Consider the following 26,694-nt stretch of genomic DNA (forward strand, 5'->3'; position numbering starts at 1 on the left):
TTTCTGCAGGCTGTGCCAGCCTCGGCCAAGTGCTGGACTTGTCTCCCTCCTGTTTCTATGCTAAATGTCAAATCCCCTCTTGCAGAACATGGAGTTAGCAGCTTATGTGGCAGGCACAACCTCACAAGGTCCTGACATACCCTGGCACAACGGGCTGAGGCTTGCTGGGAGCTGATAAACATCAGCTCAGTCCCCCAGACATTAGCTGGTGACTCCACACCCAGAAGTTTTGTTTGCTTGGAGAGCTCTGACTAAGTAAGAAACTGACCACAAAACAACTCAAAAGGTATAAACTGAGCCCTGCTATGGAGGACCTCCTGGAAGCAGTCCTCACTCTCACCTTGGAGTTATCGCCTGGAGAAGATGAGGCTCTGGGAAGACCTAATAGCAGCCTTCCAGTACCTGAAGGGGGCTTGCTAGATGGCTGGAAAGGGACTGTTTGCAAAGGCCTGGGGTGCTAGGATGAGGGCAGTGGCTTGAGATTAGAGAAGAGGAGATTTAGCTTGGACATTAGGAGGAAGTTTTTTACCATGAAGGCAGTGGAACGCTGAAACAGGTTGCCCAGGGAGGTAGTTGAGGCTCCATCCCATATCCAAGGTGAGGCTGGACAGGGCTCTGGGCAACCTGATCTAGTGGAGGATGTCCCTGCTGAGTGCAGAGGGGGTTGGACTGGCTGACCTCTAGCTGTCCCTTCCAACCCAAACCATTCTATGACTCTGTGTATACCCTGGGCAGCCATGGGGAGCTTTTCCTTTTCAGAGTGACTGTGTGCACATTTTGATTCATCTCTTCAAGCAGTTTAATCAGTTGTGCAACCGTATTTGCCCACCTGACATCAGGATCTGCCATTTTATTGCACTGGAAGGAGACAAGAGGGAATGGTTTTAACCTGAGAGAGAAGAGGTTTAGGTTAGATCCCAGGAAGAAGTTCTTCAGTCCAAGGGTGGTGAGACTCTGGAATAGGTTGCCCAGGGAGGCTGTGGATGCCTCCTCCCTGGTTTTATTCAAGACCAGGTTGGATGAAGTCTTGAGCAGCTGAGTCCAGTTGAGAGGCATCCCTGCCCATAGTGGGGAGGTTGGAGTAGATGATCTCTGAGGTCCCTTCCAACCTGGGCCATCCTATGAAATCCACAGTTTTCAGGTATCTGCTGCTGGCTGCTTTGGGGCTGCCTCCATGACAGCTTTCCAAAGCTAAAGCTGCCAGGAGCAGTCAGATGAGGGACAAAAGGCATCTGGTTTTCCACAGAAGTTATTAAACACACAAATAGAAGTTCCCAGGCAAGAAGGGTGGTAGTGATGTGAAAAAGACTGGAGGGAATGAATTCATGGAGCAGTTACATTTCTAGTGGGTTAAGCAGCCCGAGGTTATTGACACTGAGCTGGGAATGGCAGCTCTGGGGTTAGCACTGGAGCATGTGGTTCGAGACTACAAAGCACAAGAAGCCTTTAGGGAGCCCTGGAAGCAGCAGTGAGGGCTAATTGCTGCCAGCAGGTACAGGAATCGTGTGGAGTTGGGAGGTAAGGCAATGGGTGTCCAAAGGGTGGATGAGAGGAGAGCCTGGGAATGCTGCTTCTGCCTTTTGATCTCCATGTTTGGACACACAACTTCTGAACAGCAGCTCTGTGAATTACTGCGAGGTCCAGGCAAGCTCTTCAGGTGTACCTCTCCTTGCAGTGTCTGCACCTTGGCTCAAATTTGTTTGCAGGATGTGTTTGTGTGCCACAGCTGCTCTGGCTCCTCAGGAGGCTCAAATGCAGCTGGGGTTTACTTCCCTTTCCCAAGCCCTGGCTGTGTTAGGCTGCTGTGTTAGGCTGCTGTGTTAGGCTGCTGTGTTAGGCTGCTGTGTTAGGCTGCTGTGTTAGGCTGCTGTGTTAGGCTGCTGTGTTTGGCTGCTGTGTTTGGCTGCTGTGTTTGGCTGCTGTGTTTGGCTGCTGTGTTTGGCTGCTGTGTTTGGCTGCTGTGTTTGGCTGCTGTGTTTGGCTGCTGTGTTAGGCTGCTGTGTTTGGCTGCTGTGTTTGGCTGCTGTGGTGCTACCTGGGACGTCTGGTTCAAGGGATTTCTCACAGAAGCATGCTCAGGCATTTTTGCTTCAACGTTTGTGAGCCTCCTTTGCTTGAAGTTGCTGTTGTGCTGCCAAGTGTACCTGCTGCAGAGGGATGGATGTATGCTGCCTACTTCATTTTGCTCTCCAAAGGGCCACGTGCCGTAGCTCTTCTCCAACATGAGCACTTTGCCTCCCGCAGCTCCAGCAAACACCCTTTGGAGCGGGGCAGTTTTGTGTGAAACCTAAAGATCTGCCTGCTGGCTTTCCTAATTTTTGTTTTCAATCTGTCTGGTTTCTCATTTCAGGCACTTGTGAATCCCATCAGTGTCACTCCACCCATCCAAGCCATAGATCAGGACCGAAACATCCAGCCTCCTTCCGATCGACCGGGCATCCTCTATTCCATCCTAGTTGGTTGGTGTCTGCTACTCTTTGCTATCACTCACAATCAGTTGCTTGATTATGAACAGCCAGGAATAGATCACCTGGGGAGAGTGGAAGCCTAACAGAAAACTCCTGCTGTGGTCAGTGGGATGTTTGAAATCACTGCTGCCTCTATTTACGTCCTGCCTGTTGGTGTGTGAGTGCAGCTCAGAAGTGTATTACATATGGCTGCATGAGTAATGATTATTTGTTCAGATTAGATCCAGAGTTGTCTGCTTGAGTGAATGGAGCAGCACAGGCCAAAGGAGAGAGACTTCTCTGTGCTCTCTGCAGCTGTGCTGCCCTGCATCTTTGACTCCCTGCTGCAAAGCCCCAGTAAAAGATGCCAAGGAAAGGCAATTAGAGCAGGGTTCCTTCCAACACCCTCTGGCACAGAGCACCTTCATGGAATCTCATCATGGTGGGGCTTGGTTTGGGCACCATCCAGCCCAAATCCCCCTGCTATAACAGGGGTACCCACAGCAGCTTGCTTGATCACAACATCCAGGTGGGTTTGCAATCTCTCCAGAAGAGGCTTCACCATCTCTCTGTGCAGCCTGCTCCAGGGCTCCAGCACTCTCACACCAAAGAAGTTTCTCCTTGTGTTTAAGTGAAAGTGAGTGGGGTCTACTGCAGCCACCTTTGATGATGCTGCCTGTGCTTTTGCATGCTTCCCTTTGTAACTTACTGTTTGATCAGCTGACTGTGCAAGTTCCTGGCCAGAGAGGAGTGCAGTACTAGAAAAAGTTCAGGGAGCAGCCACTTGGCTCTGCTGCATTCATTATTTTTTCCCTGCTCTTTTCCTGTGTTTGGCATTTTTTTCCTATTGCTTAGCCTGTATGACTTGATCATGGCAAGGCTGAAGGAAGTGGTCTGCACTTACAGTCCTCCACTTGCCCTGCTCTTCCCCAGGTACAGAGACGGACTCTGAAGCAATTTCTGTGCTAGATCTGGTGAGGAAAAGGAAATAGTAGGTTTGATAGTTTGAGATGTCTATGATTTTAAGATCTATCTCAAGAGAGTAGAGAGAAGGGCAATGGAGCTGTTGAAGGGTCTGGAGAGCAAGTCTTGTGAGGGGCAGCTGATAGAACTGGGACTGCTTAGTCTGGAGAGGCAGAGGAGAGACCTTCTGGCTGTCTCCAGCTCTCTGAAAGGAGGCTGGAGGCCAGTGGGGTTCAGCTTCTCCTCCCTAGTAACAAGTGACAGGATGAGAGCAAACAGCCTCAAGTTGCACCAAGGGAAGTTTAGGTTGGACATATAGAAGAAACTTCTTCCCTGAAAGGGTTCTCAAGCACTGGAAGAGGCTGCCCAGGGAGGTGTTGAATCCCCCCCCTGCAGGTGTTAAAAGACACAGAGATGTGGTGAGAATGTTTAGCACCAGCCTTGGTACAGTTAGAGAGTGGTTGGGCTCCAGGATCTCTGAGAGCTTTTCCAAACAACATCATTCTGTGACATGAATCCCTGCCCTGGCACCAGCTACCACTGCCCTGAATGGGCAGGTCCTCAGCTCTGTCTGCAAGGTGCAGGAGCCTGAACTCACTGGGTGTCTCCCGAGGCTCATGGCCATGACAGACCTCATCATCCTCTGAGGAAAGGAATAAGGTTTGCTTTGGGATAGCCAGGCAGCAAGTTAGATTCCTTCAGCAGCAGCTGGATTCAGAGCTGGCAGAGTGCTGTCAAGCAGTCCTCTGGCAGCCAAACTCACCTGTGAGGAGATTTGTACACACTTGTGGAGTACATAAGGTGAGCTGCTGTTTGGGAATGGGCTTGCTGGAGTTATTCACTGACTTGGCTTACATACCAATTCAGCTGTTGAGGATAATGCTCTCGTGCCTCTGAGTGCCCTGCTCTGGTTGCAGATGTCCCTGCAACTGCAGGACAGTTGGTCTGGAAGACCTCTAAAGGGCCCTTCCAGCCCAACCATTCAATGATTCCAGGATTCAGTGTCCTTTGCCTAACTCTTCAGGAGTGAACCTGGTAAAAGCTGTGTGTCACTGACCTGTGGTAGTTTTAGTATTTGAATGACTTGTTTTGACCTCCAAGGAATCATTCAGAGAGCTTCTCCTCCCCCTCTACTCTGCCCTGCTGAGGCCCCACCTGGAATATTGCATCCAGCTCTGGGCTCCCCAGTTCAAGAGGGACAGGCATCTGCTGGAGAGGGTCAAAAGGAGGGTTACAAGAATGATGAAGGAACTGGAGCACTGCTGGTGAGGAGAGGCTGAGAGCCCTGGGGCTGGTTAGTCTGGAGAGGTGGCAAAGATGGGATCTAATAAATGTCTATCAATATTGAGGGCTGGGGGTCAGGAAGGAAGGGACAGGGACAGGCTCTGATCACTTGTGCCTTGGGACAGGACAAGGGGCAATGGATGGAAAGTGCAGCCTAGGAGGTTCCAGCTCAGCATGAGGAGGAACTTCTTCTGGGACCCTCAGTTTAGGAAGGAGGTTGACTTGCTGGAACAAGTCCAGAGAAGGGCAATGAAGTTGGTGAGGGGCTTGGAACACAGCCCTGTGAGGAGAGGCTGAGGGAGCTGGGGTTGCTTAGCCTGGAGAGGAGGAGGAGGCTCAGGGGAGACCTTCTTGCTCTCTACAACTACCTGAAGGCAGGTTGTAGACAGGCAGAGGTTGGTCTCTTCTCCCAGGCAGCCAGCACCAGAACAAGAGGACACAGTCTCAGGCTGTGCCAGGGGAGGTTCAGGTTTAGGTTGGATGTTAGGAAGAAGTTCTGTACAGAGAGAGTGATTGCCCATTGGAATGGGCTGCCTGGGGAGGTGGTGGAGTCACCATCACTGGAGGTGTTCAGGAGGAGACTTGATGGGGTGCTTGGTGCCATGGGTTAGTTGTTTAGGTGGGTTGGATTGGTTGATGGGTTGGACACCATGATCTTGAAGGTCTATTCCTATTCCTATTCCTATTCCTATTCCTATTCCTATTCCTATTCCTATTCTATTTCTATTCTATTTCTATTCTATTCTATTCTATTCTATTCTATTCTATTCTATTCTATTCTATTCTATTCTATTCTATTCTATTCTATTCTATTCTATTCTATTCTATTCTATTCTATTCTATTCTATTCTATTCTATTCTATTCTAGGCTCCCAGAGCCCTGGAGCAGGCTGCCCAGAGAGGTTGTGGAGTCTCCTTCTCTGGAGCCTTTCCAGCCCTGTCTGGATGTGTTCCTGTGAGACCTGTGCCGGATTCTATGCTCCTGCTCTGGCAGGGGTTTGGACTGGAAGCTCTCCAGTGGTCCCTTCTGACTCCTAACATCCTGTGAGGCTATGGTTGTAGCACTTTGGTGGGAGGAGCCTGGAGGCTCCTGACTGCAGAAAAGTGACCTCCTTTATTCCTTTTCCTTTTTCTTTTTAGATTTGAGTTTTTTTTTTATTGCCAGGGTCTTCAAAAGAATTTATTTTGGATCTTAAATTCTGTCTTCATCTGTGCCAGTAAGCAGTGCTATTCCTATATAACATTAACTATTTTCACAGGCAAGAGGCCCTGTGGGTACTTCTCCTCACATGGATTTCCCCTGTGCTTTTGATCCAAACCCAGTTCTTCTTCATAGCTTCAATTTTGTCCTTTAAAACATTTTTTTTTAATCACTAGAAGCTGAAACCTCTGCCCAGAGAATGAGAGGCTGAGGTCCTGACCAATATGAGAATGGTTTGGAATTGTATTGGCTTTGACTCACTCTTCATTTGGTTCTTCTTTTACCCTGCTTTCTTCCTCCCGCTGCACACCTCTGTGAGCCAGGTCCCGACCCTGCTTTGGGCACTGTGGAAGTTGTATACCACAGAACTGTTCAGGTTGGAAAACATCCTTAGGATCATTGAGTCCAATCACTGACCCAGCTTTGCCAAGCCCAGCTACAGCAGGTCCCTCAGCGCCGTGTCTACACAGCTTTTCAATCCCTCCGGGGATGGGGACTCCAGCACTGACCTGGGCAACCTCTTCTGGAGCTTGACAACCCTTTCCAGGAAGACATTTTTCATGATGACCAAGCTAAACCTCCCCTGCTGCAACTTGAGGCCATTTCCTCTCCTCCTATCTCTTGTTACTAGGGGGAAGAGACCATAAACCCACGGGCCTCCAACCTCCTTTCAGGGACTTGTAGAGAGCCACTTGGGCATGAGCCAGCAGTGTGCCCAGGTGGCCAGGAGGGGCAACAGCATCTGGTCTGCATCAGCAATAGTGTGGCCAGCAGGAGCAGGGAGGTCATTCTGCCCCTGTACTCTGCATTGGTTAGGCCACACCTCGAGTACTGTGTCCAGTTCTGGGCCCCTCAGTTTAGGAAGGAGGTTGAGAGACTTGAAGGTGTCCAGAGAAGGGCAACGAGGCTGGGGAGAGGCCTTGAGCACAGCCCTGTGAGGAGAGGCTGAGGGAGCTGGGGTTGCTTAGCCTGGAGAAGAGAAGGCTCAGGGGAGACCTCATTGCCCTCCACAACTACCTGAAAGATGGTTGTAGCCAGGAAGGTGTTGGTCTCTTCTCCCAGGCAAGCAGCACCAGAACAGGGGGACACAGTCTCAAGCTGCACCAGGGGAGGTTTAGGCTGGAGGTGAGGAGAAAGTTCTTCACTGAGAGAGTCGTTCACCATTGGGATGTGCTGCCTGGGGAGATGGTGGAGTCACCATCCCTGGAGGTGTTCAAGAGGGGATTGGATGTGGCACTTGGTGCCATGGTCTAGTCATGAGGTCTGTGTTGACAGGTTGGACTCAATGATCCTCGAGGTCTCTTCCAACCTTAGTGATGCTGTGTGATACTGTAAAAGGTCTCCCCTCAGCCTCCTTTTCTCTAGGCTGCCCCTCACCAGCCCTGTTCTCCAGACCCTTCACCAGCTTTGTTGATCTCCTCTGGACCTGCTCCAGCACTTCAATGTCTTTCTTGTAGTGAGGGGCCCAAAACTGAGCCCAGTGTTGGATCTACTCTCAAGGACATGTTCCCTCTAACAAGCCCAGGATCCCTGCAGTGGCAACTCACTTCTACTTATGTGGCTTAATAAGCTCATCCCTAAGTGCCCATAAGGATCTCTGCCTGTCATGCTTTCAACTGTTCTGGTAAATGCATCAGTTGTGCTTTCACTCCATCTAGTCCTCTTCCCCATGAGGGAAGGTGTGAGTGAACCTCTGCACTTCCAACAAGGGATTCCCTTTGTCGCTGATTGAAAAGGAGTTAAGCTCAGGCAGGCAGGTGACAACAAAGGCCAGTGGAAGGCTGGTTGCACCATCCCTGCTGAAAACAAAAGTACCTCGAGGCTAAGGCACTTGGGGAATGAAGAAACAGCTCAGGTGTGTTAGCAGCCCATTATTTGCTGCCTGCTTTCCCATTCTGGCCATGAACTGCAGTACTCTGCAAGGCTATCTGAATGGACTTGTTCAAGTAGTTATGGACTGATACTGATGCAATGACAGAAGACTCCTGAAGGTCCTCCTGAGACTAACTAGTTACAGTGCAGTGCTACAGGGATTGCTGGCTGAAGCACACTGTGACAGAGCTACCTTCCAAAGGACAGTCAGGTGCCTTGGAGGGGAGGAGTGAGCTGGGGCTACACTAAGAGTATTTCAGCTCCCAATTATCTTCAGAATCATAGCATGAATAAGGTTGGAAAAGACCTCAGAGATCATCAAGTCCAACCTATCACCCAACACCTAACACCTCCTGACAACTAAACCATGGCTCCAAGTGCCACATCCAAGCCTTTCTTAAATGCCTTTGAGGTCCTTTCCAACCTCATTGGTGTTTCTATATGACAAATACCTTCTGGGTTTTTTTTCCTATATGACCTCCAGGGATTGTGACTCCACCACCTCCCTGGGCAGCACATTCCAATGGCTAACAACTCTCTCAGGGAAGAACTTTCTCCTCACCTCCAGCTTAAACCTCCCCTGGCACAGCTTGAGACTGTGTCCTCTTGTTCTGGTGCTGGCTGCCTGGGAGAAGAGACCAACCCCCACCTGGCTAAAACCTCCCTTCAGGTAGTTGTAGAGGGCAATGAGGTCACCCCTGAGCCTCCTCTTCTGCAGGCTAAGCAACCCCAGCTCCCTCAGCCTCTCCTCACAGGGCTGTGCTCCAGACCCCTCCCCTGCCTCGTTGCCCTTCTCTGGACACCTTCCAGTGTCTCAATGTCCTTCTTAAACTGAGGGGCCCAGAACTGGACACAGGACTCAAGGTGTGGCCTAACCACTGCTGAGCAGAGGGCAGAATGACTTCCCTGCTCCTGCTGGCCACACTGTTCCTGATGCAGGCCAGGATACCATTGGCCCTCTTGGCCACCTGGGCACACTGCTGGCTCATGTTCAGGCAGCTGTCAATCAGTACCCCCAGGTCCCTCTCTGCCTGGCTGCTCTCTTTACATATGGACAGATGGTGCTTGGCACTTTTCCATGAGCAGCTGTGTCCATCCCTTGGCTTTCAGGAATGTTAACCTTTTGGGCTCACTGGAACACATGGAGTGTGTGACATGCACAGGTGTGTTAGCAGCATGTAGTGTGTGTGCAGAGCAAAAGGGGGAGAAGCCAGCTCAGCTTCTGTCATTTGCAGTCTCACCACAATTTTTTCCTCAGTGCTGACTGCCTCTCAGCCCTGTGCTGCTCTGGTGCTCCCTGCCCAGCCCTGCTTGAAGCACTTTATTCACTGTTATTTCTCTTCCCTGAGAAAAAATCAATTTTCCCTTTAAATCACCAGCTCCTGTTCTTCACCCTGGCACTGTCACTGTGATTTCTCCTGCCAGTTTTGGACAATTCATGTCCCATTTGTTTGATATTGAAATAAAGAGCCCCAAGCTCCACAGCAGCATGGGGGGAGGTTTCTCTCATGTCCTGCGAGCTCCCTGATGCATGTTTGCCTCTGGCAGGCAGCATGCCCCACAAAAGCCCTCCTTTGGCTCCAGGAAAAGCAAGCCTAAGAATGCTTTTCACCCTGTGGAGATTGCCCTCTGCTCTAAGATCATCAAAGCAGAAGTGATAGTGTTCCTTCCTGGGCTGTCAGCTCACTGCTTCTGTTGTCTAGATCAAAAGAGTGCAGCCAGAGGTCTGTTCAGCACTCACTGCTCATTTTTGATGTGGGTGGTGTGAAGGGGCTACAGAAAACTCTCATAAGAAGTGGCTGAGGGAGCTGGAGGTGTTTCTCCTGGAGAAGAGGAGGCTGAGGGGAGAGCTCATTGCTCTCTACAACTCCCTGAAAGAAGATGGGAGTGAGGTGGGGGTCAGTATATTCTCCCCAGTATCAAGTAATAGGACAAGAAGAAATGGCCTGAAATTGTGTCAGGGGAGGGCTAAGTTGGATACTGAGGCATTCAGGAGGGGATTGGATGTGGTACTTGGTGCCGTGGTCTAGTCATGGGGTCTGTGTTGATAGGTTGGACTTGATGCTTAGATGTGGCACTTGGAGCCATGGTTTAGTTAGTCATGAGGTGCTGGGTGGCAGGTTGAACTTGATGATCTTTGAGGTCTTTTCCAACCTTGTTGATTCTATGATTCTATGATCCTTGTCCTATCACTGGGCACCACCAAAAAGAGCCTGGCACCTTCATCCTGACACCCACCCCTCAGGTATTTATACAGATTGATAAGGTTCTTTCTCAGCCTTCTCTTCTCCAGGCTAAGGAGTCCCAGGGCTCAGAGTCTTCCTTCACAGGGGAGAGGTTCAGTCAGATGCTGTGTTGGTAGTATCTTCTGCTGGAGCGAGTCCAGAGAAGGGCAACGAAGTTGGTGAGGGGTTTGGAACACAGCCCTGTGAGGAGAGGCTGAGGGAGCTGGGGCTGCTTAGCCTGGAGAAGAGGAGGCTCAGGGGAGACCTTATTGCTCTCTACAACTCCCTGAAGGGAGATTGTAGACAGGCAGAGGTTGGTCTCTTCTCCCAGGCAGCCAGCACCAGAACAAGAGGACACAGTCTCAGGCTGCACCAGGGGAGATTTAGGCTGGAGGTTAGGAAGAAGTTCTCTACAGAGAGTGATTGCTCATTGGAATGGGCTGCCTGGGGAGGTGGTGGAGTCCCCATCCCTGGAGGTGTTCAGGAGGAGACTTGATGGGGTGCTTGGTGCCATGGGTCAGTTGTTTAGGTGGGTTGGATTGGTTGATGGGTTGGACACGATGATCTTGAAGGTCTCTTCCAACCTGGTCTGGTCTACTCTACTCTACCTGTAAGCTCCCCCTACACGTGATGCAGCATTGTATTCTGTTTGTTGCAGGATTAGCTTTAGTTCCTTTGCTGACTAATGAGTAGGCTGAACCTCCTGTGCTGCAGAGTCTCTCCCAGCTGGGCTGTGCTCAGAGCTCCATGTCTCTCTTGCAGGCACTCCTGAGGACTATCCCCTGTATTTCCACATGAATCTCAGCACGGCTGAGCTGACGCTCCTGAGGCCGATCAACAGGGATTTGCACCAGAAGTTCGACTTGGTCATTAAGGTAATTTGGGCTGAATTCCTGTTTCTGTGTGCTTTTGGGAACTGCCTTAGGGACAGAAGACTCTGCAGAAAACACAGGGTAGCTTTGCTTGGCTTTCCTGCCTTCTCTGTGTTTTCCTTGTGGCACATCACTTGGCACAGTCGTGGAGGGGAAGGCTGTGAAGTGTGAAAAGAAAGTGGATGGAGTTAGAGCTCTAATGTGTCCTGTGGTGTTGATACTGTGTGAGCAAACTGAGGTGATACCCCTTGCACCTTCGCTCTTTATGAGGCCCTGAGCACGTGTTCTGTTTCTAGCTGAGCTCTTTTGCAGTACACAGCCCGTGCCAGAGAATCACACAGACACAAACAAAGGGCTGAATAGTGAATGGTGGCCGTGAGAAGTACAAAAAAGTCATCTCCACACCTCATAGCACTTACTGAGTGGGATTTTCTGTGGGTTTGTGGTAGTTTGGGGCTGTGGGTGCCTTTAAGGACCACAAAGAGCAGACCTCCAGAAGGTACAGAGTGTCCAGGAGGTGTTCCAGAAGGTGTAACCTTTGTATTTCTTCCCATTAGCCCTGCATCCCTATACAACTGGCTGCAAAGTAATCCTCTTCCCTTCTCCCTTCTCTCTCTCCACCTGGGAAGGATGGGCAGGTTCCTATCTCTCTGGCAGGAAGATAAGGCCTGGTCAGTCCTGGCAGTGCTTCCCAATAAGCACAAGCCCTGTGGAGGAGAGGCTGAGGGAGCCTGAGTTGTTTATCCTGGAGAAGAGGAGGCTCAGGGGAGACCTTATTGCTGTCTACAGCTACCTGAAGGGAGGCTGCAGCCAGGTGGGGGCTGGTCTCTTCCCCCAGGCAAGCAGTGACAGAAGGAGAGGACACAGTCTCAAGCTGCATCAGGGGAGGTTTGGGCTGGATGTTAGGAAGAAATTCTTCACAGAAAGAGAGATTGGAATGTGCTGCCCAGGGAGGTGGTGGAGACACCAACGCTGGAAGGGTTTAAAAAGAGCCTGGTTGAGGCACTTGGTGCCATGGGTTAGTTGATCAGATGGTGCTGGGGGATAGCTTGGCCTTGATTTTCTCAAAGGTCTTTTCAAAGCTGGTTAATTCTGTATTAATTGGGGCCTGAAGCTGCCAAGCTGAACTTCATCTTTTGTCAGGATACCTTTGTGCTATGCAGGGCAGAAAGGTCTTGGTAGGAAGGGGGCATGAAAGCCTGGGTTGGTTGGCTTGGTGTGAAGGGAGTTGTGCGTGAAGCTTTGGCTTGCTGTGGATTTCTTTGTGCTCTGTCTGTTCTGCTATGCTCACCACTGTGCCACTCTAGCAGTGTAGTTTGTGAACAGCCTTTCCACTCAGTTTTCCATCACTACCCAACCCACTTCTGTGAGCATTCTTCTTTTGACCCTCTTGGAGCAGTAGAGCAATTTGTCTGCTCATTAAACCACGACAGGTTTGGAGGCTGTGTTCTTTTTAGGGAGAATTCAAGCCAAAGTAAGCTGGCTACAGAGCTCTGCTACTCTGTAAGGGGAAAGCTTGTGAAACATAACCAGCTCTGGTCTTGCCTGGCTCCTATTGCTGGGAAAGGGCACAAACTGCTTCTGTGGGGGTTGATCTTTTGAAACCCTGCCATGGATGATTTTTTCCCTCCTGTGTTTTGCATAGTGCTTTGTCCTTAACATTACAGCCTGGCTTGGTAAGAGCCTGCAGCTCTTCTTAACTGAGCCAAGTGATCAAAGCACAGCTCAGTTAGTTGTGTCTTTACAGGAGCTCTTCATCTGGTTAGAGAGCCCCAGTTTTGCAGGTCTTTGCTGCTTCCTTTGCCAGTTGGAGGACATCATTTGGCACAGCCATCGAGGAGAAGGGTGTGAAGTGGGTTTGGACAGAAAGTGGATGGTGGTAGAGCTCACACATCTCCTGTGATGCTGATACTGTGTGGGCAAACTTAAGTCTTACCTCTTGTACCTTTGCTTTGCATGAGCTCAGCTGTCCTGAGAATGGATTTTGTTTCTAGCTGACCTCTTCTCCAGTTCACAACCCGTGCTAGAAAATCATATGGATACAAATAGTTGTCTGAGTTTGAGGATTAAGGATTTGAGGATTAAGAGGAAAAGAAGAGGAGGTGGTGAGATCAATATTTAATTGTTGGACTTCACAACAGCCAGTAAGCTATTAAATTTTACTTTGAGCAGAGCTGTAGAGAGATGCAAGCTCTGCTGCAGGTAGAATTTATGTGGAGGGACTGCAAAAGTCAAGCCCAGGAAAGCCAGTCTCTAATGGCAACAGGGCAGAGCTACATTTGATTCTTGGGGAGACAGTCTGGAGCTGCTCCTTGAGATGCTGTCCAATGACACAGACAATGGTGTAGGTTTGGCTGGATTGATTGGGGAGCAGAGGAGCAAATAAAAGAGGAAGGAGACAGCAACCTGTTTGAAAGTAGCAGCTCACCTCTGTATTGATCAGGGTGTTTCAGGTGAAACAAGGAATGGCCTTTCCAAGCTGCAGGACCTGGGGGTGCTGGTCGATGGTAGGCTGAACATGAGCCTGCAGTGTGCCCAGGCAGCCAAGAGGGCCAATGGCATCCTGGCCTGCATCAGGAAGAGTGTGGCCAGCAGGAGCAGGGAGGTCATTCTGCCCCTGTACACTGCACTGGTTAGGTCACACCTTGAGTCCTGTGTCCAGTTCTGGGCCCCTCAGTTTAGGAAGGAGGTTGACTTGCTGGAATGAGTCCAGAGAAGGGCAATGAAGTTGGTGAGGGGCTTGGAACACAGCCCTGTGAGGAGAGACTGAGGGAGCTGGGGTTGCTTAGCCTGGAAAAGAGGAGACTCAGGGGTGACCTTATTGCTCTCTACAACTACCTGAAGGGAGGTTGTAGCCAGGCAGAGGTTGGTCTTTTCTCCCAGGCAGCCAGCACCAGAACAAGAGGACACAGTCTCAGGCTGTGCCAGGGGAGGTTTAGGTTGGAGGTTAGGAAGAAGTTCTACACAGAGAGAGTGATTGCCCATTGGAATGGGCTGCCTGGGGAGGTGGTGGAGTCACCATCACTGGAGGTGTTCAGGAGGAGACTTGATGGGGTGCTTGGTGCCATGGGTTAGCTGTTTGGGTGGGTTGGATTGGTTGATGGGTTGGACATGATGATCTTGAAGGTCTCTTCCAGCCTGGTCTGGTCTATTCTATTCTAACACAGGCATGTCAGAAAGCTCTCTCTGTTTGTGTTATTTAATCTATTGCTAAATGCAAGGCTTGTAAGAATGACCTATTTGCCTCTACTTCCCTTTTTTTTGGAGGCATTAATAGTGGCACTGGCAGCAAACCATCCCCTTGGCAAGAGCAGCTCCTTCTGTAGCAGCCTTTGAACCTTCCTGAACTTTGTGGCATAGCTTTGCTAGCTCCCAGCCTCTGTGGTTTTGGCCTCTCACACAGACCAAAAATGCTTCATTTGCCGTAGGGAAAATCTGAGTAGGGTTTGGTTTTGTGTTTTGTTTTGTTTCCTCCAGAGCAAAAGCAAAACTCAATCTTTTAATCATTTTGGGGTGAAAGGAGCAACAACTTACACAGGCTGCCCAGGGAGTCACCTTCCCTGGAGATGTTCAAACCCAAGCAGATGTGACACTTTGGTGCTGGTCACGGAGGTGTTGGGTAGAAGGTTGGACTGGATGATCTTAGAGGTCTTTTCCAACATTCATGACTCCATATCTTCTGAGTAATTTAACTGAGTGTAATGTGAAGGGAGAGGAAACAGAATAGTGTCTTGGAGTAAATGTTAATAGCTCAGCACATTTTTAAATGCTTCTGCTAGCCTCCTGCCTCAGCTGACTCTGTGTGCATCTGTCTGCTCAGAGTGGAAGAATTTGTGATTGGATAGAATGGAATGGAATGGAATAGAATAGAATTAACCAAGTTGGAAAAGGCCTTTGTTCACCAAGTCCAACCTATCACCCAACACCTGATCAACTAAACCATGGCTCCAAGCCCCCCATCCAATCTCTTCCTAAACACCTCTAGGGATGGTGACTCCACCACCTCCCTGGGCAGCACATCCCAATGGCCAATCTCTCTTGCTGGGAAGAATTTCTTCCTAACATCCATCCTGAACCTCCCCTGGCACAGCTTGAGACTGTGTCCTCTTGTTCTGGTGCTGGCTGCCTGGGAGAAGAAACCAACCTCCACCTGGCTACAACCTCCCTTCAGGTAGTTGTAGAGAGCAAGAAGGTCTCCCCTGAGCCTCCTCTTCTCCAGGATAAGCAACCTCAGCTCCCTCAGCCTTTCCTCACAGGGCTGTGCTCCAGACCCCTCCCCAGCTTTGTTTCCCTTCTCTGGACACCTTCCAGCATCTCAACCTCCTTCCTAAACTGAGGGGTCCAGAACTGGGTCCAGGACTCAGGGTGTGACCTAACCAGTGCTGAGCACAGGGACAGCAGAGACACTTCAGGAGGGGCTTCCCAGAAAAGCTTCACTTAGAAGGCTCTCCTTTTTTATGTGCATAGGAGGTGGTCCCCCTCCACCCCTGCTTTAATCATTACAGAGTGCCTCCTGCTTGCATCACCCTGCAGGTTTTGGTGGCCAGCCTGAGCCCACCACTTCCTCACTTGGCTGATGGTTCTCACCTTGACAGCTTGGTGAGCTGCCTGACATAGATGCTGTCACCCCACATTTCCTGTGCTGGTGGTAAAGATGAGGATTGATAGTAGAATGGCAGCTAGCCTTTGCAAGACTGAATGAATGGGTGATGAAATGGCTGATAAATTTAGGCACAGCTTAAAAATAAAGTGAAACAAGTCAGAAAAGTACACCCTGGCCTTACATGCTAAGTGATGGCTTCTGGCTTGACTTGAGAACGAGATCTTGGCACTGTAGCTGAGAAGAGAGCGTGAAGGTTGGCTCAGTCATCTGTGGCTGTCACAAAAGAACTAAAGGGGGAGAAAGGGAAATTGAACATTAGAAATCATTAGGCAAAACAGAGGGCAGAGAAAATAATCACTGTGGGATTCATAGAACAGCAGGTTGGAAGGGACCTCGAAGATCATCCAGTCCAACCTTTCAGGGTAAGAATACAGTTTAAATGAGATTGCCCTGTCATTCTGTCCAGCACCCTGGACTGTGCAGATCCAGGCTGGCTCTGTGTCTTGACCACACTGCACAGTTCTGGTCTCTGTCCCAAAAAAGGACTGAGAAGAACTCAAACAGTTTCAAACACTAAAACAGGTTGCCCCAGGGAGGTTGTGGATGCTCCCTCCCTCTGGAGGTGTTCAGGGCCAGGTTGGATGATGCCCTGAGCAACCTGGGCTGCTGAGAGGCATTCCTGCCCACAGCAGGTGGGGTTGAACTGGATGATCTTGAAGGTCCCTTTCCACCCAAACCAGCCCATGATTCTGTACTAAGAGGTGAGGCAAGGAGAAAATGCAAGAGAGAGCTGGGAAATGTGGTGTCACACAGTCCTGAGAGCAAAGAGCCATCAGTAGCTCACTGTCTGCAAGAGCTGGGAGTTACCAAAGGAAACAAGCAGCTGGGCAAAATAAATCAGTGCTTCCCCTAATAGAGTTTGTCTGCTTCGACAGGCAGCCCTGTGGGGCTGAAAGCTGACACAGGCTCAAGGGCAGGCAGGGCTGGCACATGAAAGGAAAATGCCCTGATCTAAGGAGGGATCTAAAGAGGAATCACAGAGTCACACAGAATCACCAAATCACCAAGGTTGGAAGAGATCTCAAAGATCATCAAGTCCAACCTGTCACCACAGACCTCATGACTGGACCATGGCCCCAAGTGCCACATCCAATCCCCTCTTGAACACCTCCAGGGAGGGGGACTCCACCACCTCCCTGGGCAGCACATTCCAATGACAAATTACTCTCTCAGTGAAGAACTTTCTCCTCACCTCCGGCCTAAACTTCCCCTGGCACAGTTTGAGACTGTGTCCTCTTGTTCAATCTGAGCTGCTCACAGTCTAGATTAGACATTATGAAGGAATTCTGCCCCATGATGGTGGTGAGGCACTGGAACAGGTCGCTCAGAGAAGCTGTGGAGGATCCAAGCCTTGGAATCATTCAAAGCCAGGATGGGTGGGGCTTTGAGCACCCTGGGATAGGACAAGAGGTAAGAGATAAAAACTCCAGCACAGAAGATTCCACCTCAACATGAGGAGGAGCTTCTTCACTGTGAGGGTCACAGCCCTGGAGCAGGCTGCCCAGAGAGGTTGTGGAGTCTCCTTCTCTGGAGCCTTTCCAGCCCCATCTGGATGTGTTCCTGTGACACCTGTGCTGGATTCTGTGGTCCTGCTCTGGCAGAGGTCTTGGACTTTATGATCTTTGGAGGTCCCTTCCAACCCCTAACATCCTGTGGGCCTGTGGTCTAGTAGGAGATGTCCCTGCTTATGGCAAGGCCCTGGGGGGGCTGGAGCTAGATGATCATTAAGGACTCTTCAAACCCAAGCCATTCTGTGATTCTCTGGGCTTCTGTCTCAGCTGAAAATGATGCTGCCCCAGCTGATTTTTCAGTCTGATGTAGTACAATTCATTTAAGATGTTACTTGGTTAGGAACTTCACAAAACCAGAGTGGCAGCAGGCAGTGAGAAGATGTGCAGCACTGAGGCTGGCTGAGACTGGAAATCCCTGGGCTGACATTACAGCAAGGATCCTAAGCCCCTTTTTATCTTTGAAATTTAAAAACTAGATCAGGTTGCCCAGAGCTCTGTCCAGCCTCACCTTGAACATCTCCAAGGATGGGGTCTCAACCACCTCCATGGGCAACCTGTGCAGTGTTCCACTGTACTTGTGGTGTAGAACTTGTTCTGAACATTCAATCTAAACCTCCACATAGAATAGAATAGAATAGACCAGACCAGGTAGGAAGAGACCTTCAAGATCATCGTGTCCAACCCATCAACCAATCCAACCCACCTAAACAACTAACCCATGGCACCAAGCACCCCATCAAGTCTCCTCCTGAACACCTCCAGTGATGGTGACTCCACCACCTCCCCAGGCAGCACATTCCAATGGGCAATCACTCTCTCTGTGTAGAACTTCCTCCTAATCTCTTCTCTAGTTCAAAGCCTCACTCTCCCTCATCCTATTACTGCAGACCTTTGCAAACAGTCTCTCTGCTCTCATCCTTCTTGTTGCCCCCTTCAGATACTGGAAAGTTGTTAGTAGGTCTCCCTGGAGCCTTCTCGTCTCCAGACTGAACTCCCCCAGCTCCCTCAGTCTGTCCTGGTAGCAGAGCTGCTCCAACTCCCTGATCATGATTGTGGCACTCCTCTGGACCTGCTCCATCAGACATTTCTCAGGATACAGAGTGGAAAACAAAACACAGACCCCATGCCAAGTATAGACCTCCAAAAATGTTTTGCCCTTGTTCTGAAACTGCTTTGGTTTTGTCTCTTTCTCTGGAAGTGCAACTGCAGACATTCTCCTCTGATGATCTTGCAGCACGGTGGAGATGTATCAACCGTAATGGGGAGCAGGGTGATTGCTCTGCCTCAAAATAGAGCATGGACTGAACAAATGAGAGTGGTTTTGTACTCATGGTGACAGATTAGAGAAAGAATGGGAGAAATGTATTTTCATTAAGTATTTGCTCCAGCCACTTCCTGACAGTGATGAAATCCTCCCCGTCGTTAGCTCTCTTGAACTGCTGTGCATCTCCTGGAGGTATTAAGTACAATAACTGTTTGCTAAATTGGCTTTTCAGATCTTCATCCCTTCTGTGAATTCAGCATTCAATTACTTCTCTTGGCTTGTCACTGTCACAAAAGCACTCCTAATCCAAGCAGTTTGGGAATTTCTGGCCTCTTTGTTCCATCTTCTGTGTCATCCACTGATGAGAGTTGATGCAAAATTAAAAGCCTGACTGCAGAGGTAGGTTTTTGTGTTTGTGAAGAAGGAGATGAAAACAAAGGAGTTCTGGAGTGCTGTGTCCAGCTATAGGATCCCCAGCACAACAATGACATAGGCCAGCTGGAGCAGATCCAGAGGAGGCCACAAAGATGATCAGAGGGCTGAGCACCACTGCTATGAAGACAGGCTGAGAGTTGGGGCTGTTCAGCCTGGAGAAGAGAAGGCTCCAGAGAGACCTTAGAGCTACATTTCAATACCTGAAGGGGACCTACAGGAAGCCTGTTCAGAAGGGCTTGTAGTGCTAGGATGAGGGTCGGTAGTTTGAAGCTGCAGCAGGAGAGATTGAGGTTCAACACCAGGAGGAAGTTCTTCATAATGAGGGTGGTGAGATACCAGAACAGGTTGCTCGGAGATGTGGTAGAGACCTCATCCCTGGAGACATTTAAGATCAGACTTGATGTGTCCCTGGGCAGCCTGATCTAGGTGGGGGTGTCCCTGCTTATGTCAGGAGGGTCAACCAAGATGGCCTTTGAGGGTCCCTTCCAACCTGATGCAATCTGTGAAAACCAAAGCATTTCCTCTCAAGGGTGAGGGCTGTGCACATGCTTTCTGTGAAGGCCTCTCCCTTCCCAAAGGGGAATAAGAGAGAGAGACTTAGAGACTGGAAAAGTAAAACTGTGTTAGTGAAACCAGGAAGTTTGTCCATGTTTGGCAGCACCACAGCCCAGTAAATGCTTTTCCTTCCCTTTAGAGCAGGGTCACAGATAGAAGACCAGAGATAGTGAGTGAAGATTGACCCTGCTCTGGGTGTCATCACTCACACAGCTCTGAAAGTATTAGAAACCATCAATGCAAAGTTCTGTAAGTGCCTTTTGTTTACTGAAATAGCTCTGTTCCCTGTCTGGAGTTTAAAACTTACACATCTCTCCTTTAAAAGCTGGCATAATGACACAGAATCACAGAGTGCCAGGTTGGAAGGGGACCTCAGGGGTCATCTGCTCCAACCTTTCAAGGTAGCAGTCTAGATGGGATGAGCTGGCCCAGCACCCTGTCAAGCTGAGTGTGAAAACTGCCCAATGTAGGGGAATGATATCACTCTTGGGAAGAGCAAATGAAATCACCAAGTCCTTAAGGTGGTGTAGCACTGATCCTTGAACACCTTCTGGGTTTGGTGAAGCTCTCTCAAGCAGAAGCAGGTGAGTTTGCCTTGGGGTTTACAGCTCCACTTCCTGCAGCCATTCTCTTGTCTCGTGCTGAATCCTGAACAGAAAATGACTCACAGATTCATAGAATGGGTTGGGTTGGAAGGGACTCTCAAGGTCATCTGGTTGCAGCCCCATGCCACAGGCAGGGACACCTTCCACCAGCCCTGGCTGCTCAAGGCTTCATCCATCCTGGCCTTGAACACCTCTAGGGAGGGGGACCCACAACATCCCTGGGCAACCTGTTCCAGTGTCTCACCACTGTCTCACCTGTTCCAGTGTCTCACCACCCTCACTGTCGAGATTTCTTCCTGATCTCCAGTCTCAATCTCCCCTCTTCCAGCTCAAAGCCATTGTTCCCTGTTCTATCCACAAGCTCTTGTGGAGTCCCTTCCTGGCTTTCTTGTAGGCCCCCTTCAGATACTGGATGACCTACAGCCCAGTGTAAGGGAATCCACTGCTTCCCTTGGGAGATGACTCCAATGCCTAACTTCATAGTGGGCATTTTCTTTAACTGAAGAGAAGAAAGAGTTCTGTGGGCAGCTCTAAGTATTTCTGTTCACTTCATTGCAGCCATACTGATACTGAAGTCTATGATTCTATGTTCTGTGCCTCAGTTTGATACTGAAGTCTCCCTTGGTACAAGAGGGGATAAAAAAAGTGTGTTTTGGATGGATGTTTTTGAAGCATAGTGTCTAGACACAGTCTATGCCAGTTCCATTTCACTGCCATGCCAAGCTTCACTGACAGGAAAGTCACATTTCTTCTCTGTTCTCGAGATACTCTGAGCTTCTTGTCCTTAAGCCAATCTTTAATCCATTTCAGTAGCTCTTTCCTTATGCTGTACTTTCTGACCTTGTAAATTACTCCAGTGTTTGAGCTACAAGCCTAAAAATTACCCTCGATTGAGACCTATCATGGCCTTTGTTTTGCCTTTATCTCCCAGTTCACTTACGCTCTGCAAAGAAGTAACTTTGTCAGACCTGACCTTCCTCTTCTGTGCTGACTGCTCCTGGGTTTTAATTGCATGGCTTTAAATGCTGTAAAATCCTTCCATCTTCCTCACAGTTTGAGTGTCTGAAGTTCCTGGACTCTTTCCTCCTTCTTGTGCAGAATCAGAGAATCATTTAGGCTGGAAGAGATCTTTTAAATCATCCGAGTCAAATCATTAATCCAAGACTAAAAGTCTGCTGCTTAACCGTGTCCCTCGGCACTCTGGCTTTGAAATCCCTCCAGGAATGATGATGAGAGACCTGAGGCTGTTCAGTCTGGGGAAGAGCAGCCTGAGAGGAGATCTCATTAATGCTTATAAATGTCTGAAGGGTGGGGGGCAAGAGGCAGGGGCCAGGATCTTTTCAGTGGTGTCCTGCCATAGGACAAGGGTCGATGGATACAAACTGGAAATCAGGAAGCTCCACCTCAGCAAGGACTCAGCACAGCCAGGGACCTGTTGGAGTGGGGCCAGAAGAGGCCACAGCAGTGCTGGGAGGGCTGGAAGCCCTCTGCTGTGAGGCCAGGCTGAGAGAGTTGGAGTTGTTTTGCCTGGAGGCCTTCTGGTGTTCCAGGGAGACCTTCTGGAGTTCCAGGGAGACCTTCTGGATGCAATATTCCAGGTGGGGCCTTAGTAGGGCAGAGTAGAGGAGGAGGAGAAGCTCTCTGAATGACTGGATAGAAAAAAAATTGAGATGGGTAAATTGAGATTGGATGTGAGGAAGTTGTTGTTCCCCCTGAGGGTGGTGAGAGCCTGGCACAGGCTGCCCAGGGAGGTGGTGGAAGCCTCCTGCCTGGAGGTGTTTGCAGCCAGGCTGGATGTGGCTGTGAGCAACCTGCTGTAGTGTGAGGTGTCCCTGCCCATGGCAGGGGGGTTGGGACTGGCTGAGCCTTGAGGTCCCTTCCAGCCCTGACAAGTCTCTGTATGATTCTGTGTTTTGCACATGGAATGGGAGTTCTGAATCCCCAGCAGCATCCTCCTGTCACTTGGTCAACAAAGCTACGCTGTGTGCTTAGGTCATATCTTGCAGTCACAAAAAAAGGGTCTACAGAAGAACTGAACAATGAGTCAGTGGTGAAATCACAATGGCCTGTTCCCAGCAGGCTGCTCAGATGGTGGATGTGAAAAAGGAGGAACCACCTCCACTGAAAGGGGCAGGATCCACGCTCTGTGTGCTTACAGACTTCGGCAGTGAAGCCACAGGAGCAGGTGCTATTGCCTCAAATTATTCTGCTATTGCCTTGCTACAAGGATGTGTGCAGGCCACTAATGAAAGCTGCTTTGCTCTTTCTAAATTGCAGAGCAAATTACTTGTTGTCACCTACTTCCCTTCTTTATTTACTTTAATTATTCATAAATTAAACAAATGAAAGCAAAAAATCCACCAAGGCAGCAGCATCACAGCCTTGATAGTTGCTGAGGCTGGAATGGGCAACTAATGCCTCTGAGTTGGAGAAGGTTGAAAATAAGAATAAGTCTCAGAATCACAGAATCTTAGAGGGTGGAAGGGACCTCCAGAGGTCATCCAGTCCAACCCCCCTGCCAGGGCAGGAGCACCCAGGGCAGGCTGCACAGGAATGCATCCAGGTGGGGTTGGAAAGGCTCCAGAGAAGGAGACTCCACAACCTCTCTGGGCAGCCTGCTCCAGGGCTCTGGCACCCTCACTGTAAAGTAGTTTCTCCTCCTGTTGAGCTGAAACCTTCTATGTTCAAGTTTGCATCCATTGCTCCTTGGCTCATTGCTGTGCACCACCCAGAAGAGCTTGGCCCCTTCCTCTTGCTCCTCAGCCCTCAGATATTGATAGACTTTGATCAGATCCCCTCTCAGCCTTCTCCTCTCCAGACTAAAGAGCCCCAGGCCTCTCAGTCTCTCTTCACTGGAGAGCTGCTCAAGTCCCCTAAGCATCCTCATGGCTCTCCATTGGATTGTCTCCAGCAGCTCTCTGTCTTTCTTGAAGTGGGGAGCCCAAAGCTGGGAACAATACTCCAGGTGTGGTTTTACCAGGGCAGAGTAGAGGGGGAGAAGAACCTCCCCAGACCTGGCCACACCTTTCTTGGTGCAGCCCAGGAAGCCAATGGCTCTTGGCCACAAGGGCACATTGCTGTCCCATGCAGAACTTGCTGCCCACCAGCACTCCAAGGTCATCCTCCATGGAGCTGCTCTCCAGCAGAGTAGCTCCTAACCTGTCCTGCTGCTGTTCCTCCCCAGATGCAGGACCCTGCACTTGGCCTTTTTGAACTCCCTGAGGTTTGCCTGCAGCCAGCTCTCAGCCTGTCCAACTCTCGTTGGATGGCAGCACAGCCTGAGGGTGTCAGCCATCACCCCCAGTCAGGTGAAACTGTATTGATGAGTAAATCCTGGTAGGTGAGGTGTTGCTATCAAAAACCAGAGGTGGTGATCTGGTGTAAAGGAAGGGACTTCATTACTTAGAAGGCAGCAGAGCACTGGAGCAGGCTGCCCAGAGAGGTGGTGGAGTCTCTGCCTCTGAAGGCTTTCAAGGCCTGCCTGGATATGTTCCTATGTGATCTGCTATGGGTGATCCCTCTGTGGCAGGGTGTTGCACTCAAGGATCTTCAGAGGTGCCTTTCAACCACTGCCATTCTGTGATTTTGAGGGAGAGGGAGCAAGAGTCACATCCAGGGCAATGTGCCCTTCAGCAGTCTGTAGCAAGTACCATATGTCCACCTGTCCCAGGGTCATCTTCTGGTTTTAGCTCTCTTGCTGGCATTGTGGGTGCAGGCATTCTGGTGTGCAGGATCCCAGGCTGGTGGGAGTTGGAAGGGAGCTCTGCAGATCATCTTGTCCACCCCACCTGCTAAAACAGGGTCACCCACAGCAGGTTGCCCAAGGTCACAATGTCCAGGCAGGGTTCATAGAATCACAGAATGGTTTGGGTTGGAAGGGACCTTAAAGATCATCTAGTTCCAGCCCCTCTGCAATGGGCAGGGACACCTTCTACTACAGCAGGTTGCTCAAGGCCCTCTCCAACCTCACCTTGAACACCTCCTGGCCAGGGGCATCCATAACCTCTATGGACAACCTGTTCCAGGTTTTGAGTCTCTCCAGGGATGGAGACTCCACAGCCCCTCTGGGCAGCCTGCTTCAGTGCTGAGCCACAATCAGCACTTCCCTGTTTTCTCTCATCCTTGGGAGATTAGCCAAAACTCCTAATGCTCAGTGCTTAAGGAACTCTGTGTGTGTGTGTGTGAGCTGCGTGCCTTCCAGTTCCAGTGTGCCTTTAAAGCTTATTGTGATGCAATGTTCTGGTGTTCTCTTAGCCCTGGTGGTTTTACTCTGTCATCTTCTCATGATGCAGAGTTCAGGTGTTCTTCTTGCTGTGTCATTTTAGAATAGAATAGAATAGAATAGACCAGGCCAGGTTGGAAGAGACCTTTGAGATTGAGTCCAACCCATCACCCAACACCATCTAATCAACTAACCCATGGCACCAAGCACCCCATCCAGTCTCTTCCTAAACACCTCCAGTGATGGTGACTCCACCACCTCCCCAGGCAGCCCATTCCAATGGGCAATCACTCTCTGTGAAGAACTTCTTCTTAACCTCCAGCCTAAACCTCCCCTGGTGCAGCCTGAGACTGTGTCCTCTTGTTCTGGTGCTGGCTGCCTGGGAGAAGAGACCAACATCCACCTGGCTACAACCTCCCTTCAGGTAGTTGTAGAGAGCAAGAAGATCTCCCCTGAGCCTCCTCTTCTCCAGGCTAAGCAACCCCAGCTCCCTCAGCATCTCCTCACAGGGCTGTGCCCCAGACCCTTCCCCAGCCTTTGTTGCCCTTCTCTGGACTCGTTCCAGCAAGTCAAAATCTTTCCTAAACTGAGGGGCCCAGAACTGGACACAGGACTCAAGGTGTGGCCTAACCAGTGCAGTGTACAGGGGCAGAATGACCTCCCTGCTCCTGCTGGCCACACTCTTCCTGATGCAGGCCAGGATGCCGTTGGCCTTCTTGGCCACCTGGGCACACTGCAGGCTCATGTTCAGTCTACCATCAACCAGCACCCCCAGGTCCCTCTCTGCCTGGCTGCTCTCAGCCACTCTGACCCCAACCTGTAGCACTGCCTGGGGTTGCTGTGGCTGATGTGTAGAACCCAGCACTTGGATGTGTTAAATCCACATCCACTTGGATGTGTTCAATCTCATACCTGTTCTCTTAGCCCAGGTGGTTTGGCTGTGTCATCTTCTCATGATGCAAAGTTTTGGGGTTCTCTTAGCCCAGGTGGTTGTGCTGTGTGGTTTGCTCATGATGCAGAGTTTCACAGGGTGTTAACTGTCAGGAGTGAGCCTTGGCCACGAGCCTTTGTCAGAGGAGGTGGTGGGTTGTTTCTCTCCAGGCTGAACAAGACAACGGCCACCCTCTTCCTGCCTTTGCCAACCTGCACATTGAAGTCCTCGATGAGAACAACCAGAAGCCTTACTTCACAAGATCCACCTATGAGGGCTTCATCCTGGAATCCTCCCCCGTGGGCACAACCATCTGTGACAACCGGAATCTGACTTCCCCGCTGCAGATTGTGGTGCTGGACAACGACGTGGAGGAGGTACGCTCCCTGCTTCCACAGGCTCAGCCTCCTGCTGCCTGCAGCTTGAGTATTTTCAGAGGTCTTTCCTTGTTCTCCTCTTTTTTGTTTATTTTTTTTTTGGAATCAGGACAAAATTGATCATTAAATGGAAAAAACCAAACCCAGTCTGAATGGCATTGGTACAATTCCCTTTCTATTTGACTGGTATGGTTTCATTCTGAGTTCAGGGAGATTTGACAGTTTGCCTGAACTGGATAACTGAGCTGTATTTTGCTTGACCCCCAATTAAGATGGTGTTCTGTTAGAGATAATGGGCAGGGGTTATAACATAGAACAGAACATAAAAATAGATAAAATAATATTAAAACATGTAATGTAATATAAATACTAATATAGAGAGATAAATTACATAGATAATACTCATATAGAGAGATAAATTATATAGATAATACTGATATATAGGTAAATTGTCTAGATAATACTCATATATAGAGATAAATTGTATAGATGATAATAATATAGATACACTTGATGATCTCTGAGGTCTTTTCCAACCTTATTGATTCTATGGTTCTATAATATAGAATAGAGTCTCAAGCTGTGCCAGGGGAAGTTTAGGCTGGAGGTGAGGAGAAAGTTCTTCCCAGAGAGAGTTGTTAGCCATTGGGATGTGCTGCCCAGGGAGGTGGTGGAGTCACCATCCCTGGAGGTGTTCAAGAGGGGATTGGATGTGGCACTTGGTGCCATGGTCTAGCCGTGAGGTCTGTGGTGACAGGTTGGACTCGATCCTTGAGGTCTCTTCTAACCTTAGTGCTACTGTGACACTGCTGTGATACTGTTTCTGGCAGTTTGGTTGATGGAAAGCTGAATACAGCCCCAAAAATTCACTGTTAACCCACAGGCTGCTGCTGCTGCTGCTTCTCTATCTGCAAGTCCATTGATGTTCCAAATTCTCAGGCCAGAACAGACTATCAATACAGACAGGGGAATGAGGTGTGAGAAAGCAACCCTGTGAAAAGGGCCTTGGGGGTGCTGTGGGTGAGAATCTGGACGTAAGCTGGCAGAGTGAGCTTGCAGCACAGAAGGCAAATCACATCCTGGGCTGCATCCAAAGCAGCGTTGCCAGGGATCCACAGAGGTAATTCTGACACTTTGCTCTGCTCTGGGGAGACCTCACCTGCAGTGCTGTGTGCAGGGCTGGAGCCCTCAGCACAGGAAGGACAAGGAACTGATGGAGAGGGTCCAGAGGAGGCCACAGAAATGCTCAGGGGGTTGGAGCAGCTCT

General features: G+C 49.9%; 1 protein-coding gene across 1 annotated transcript in view; it reads left to right on the forward strand.

Annotated features, from left to right (window-relative positions):
* The window catches only part of PCDH15 (protocadherin related 15), a 365,652-nt gene that overhangs the window by 209,325 nt on the left and 129,633 nt on the right, over window positions 1-26,694 (forward strand). Inside the window, exons 9-11 of the mRNA XM_068140381.1 lie at window positions 2,351-2,459; window positions 10,755-10,867; window positions 25,221-25,427. Coding sequence (XP_067996482.1) covers window positions 2,351-2,459; window positions 10,755-10,867; window positions 25,221-25,427 — 429 coding nt within the window. The remainder of the gene's footprint in view (window positions 1-2,350; window positions 2,460-10,754; window positions 10,868-25,220; window positions 25,428-26,694) is intronic.

The sequence above is a fragment of the Melanerpes formicivorus genome, unplaced genomic scaffold (assembly GCF_026170545.1).
Source record: "Melanerpes formicivorus ecotype bairdi unplaced genomic scaffold, bMelFor1.0.p_v2 SCAF_6, whole genome shotgun sequence".
NCBI classification, from domain to species: domain Eukaryota; kingdom Metazoa; phylum Chordata; class Aves; order Piciformes; family Picidae; genus Melanerpes; species Melanerpes formicivorus.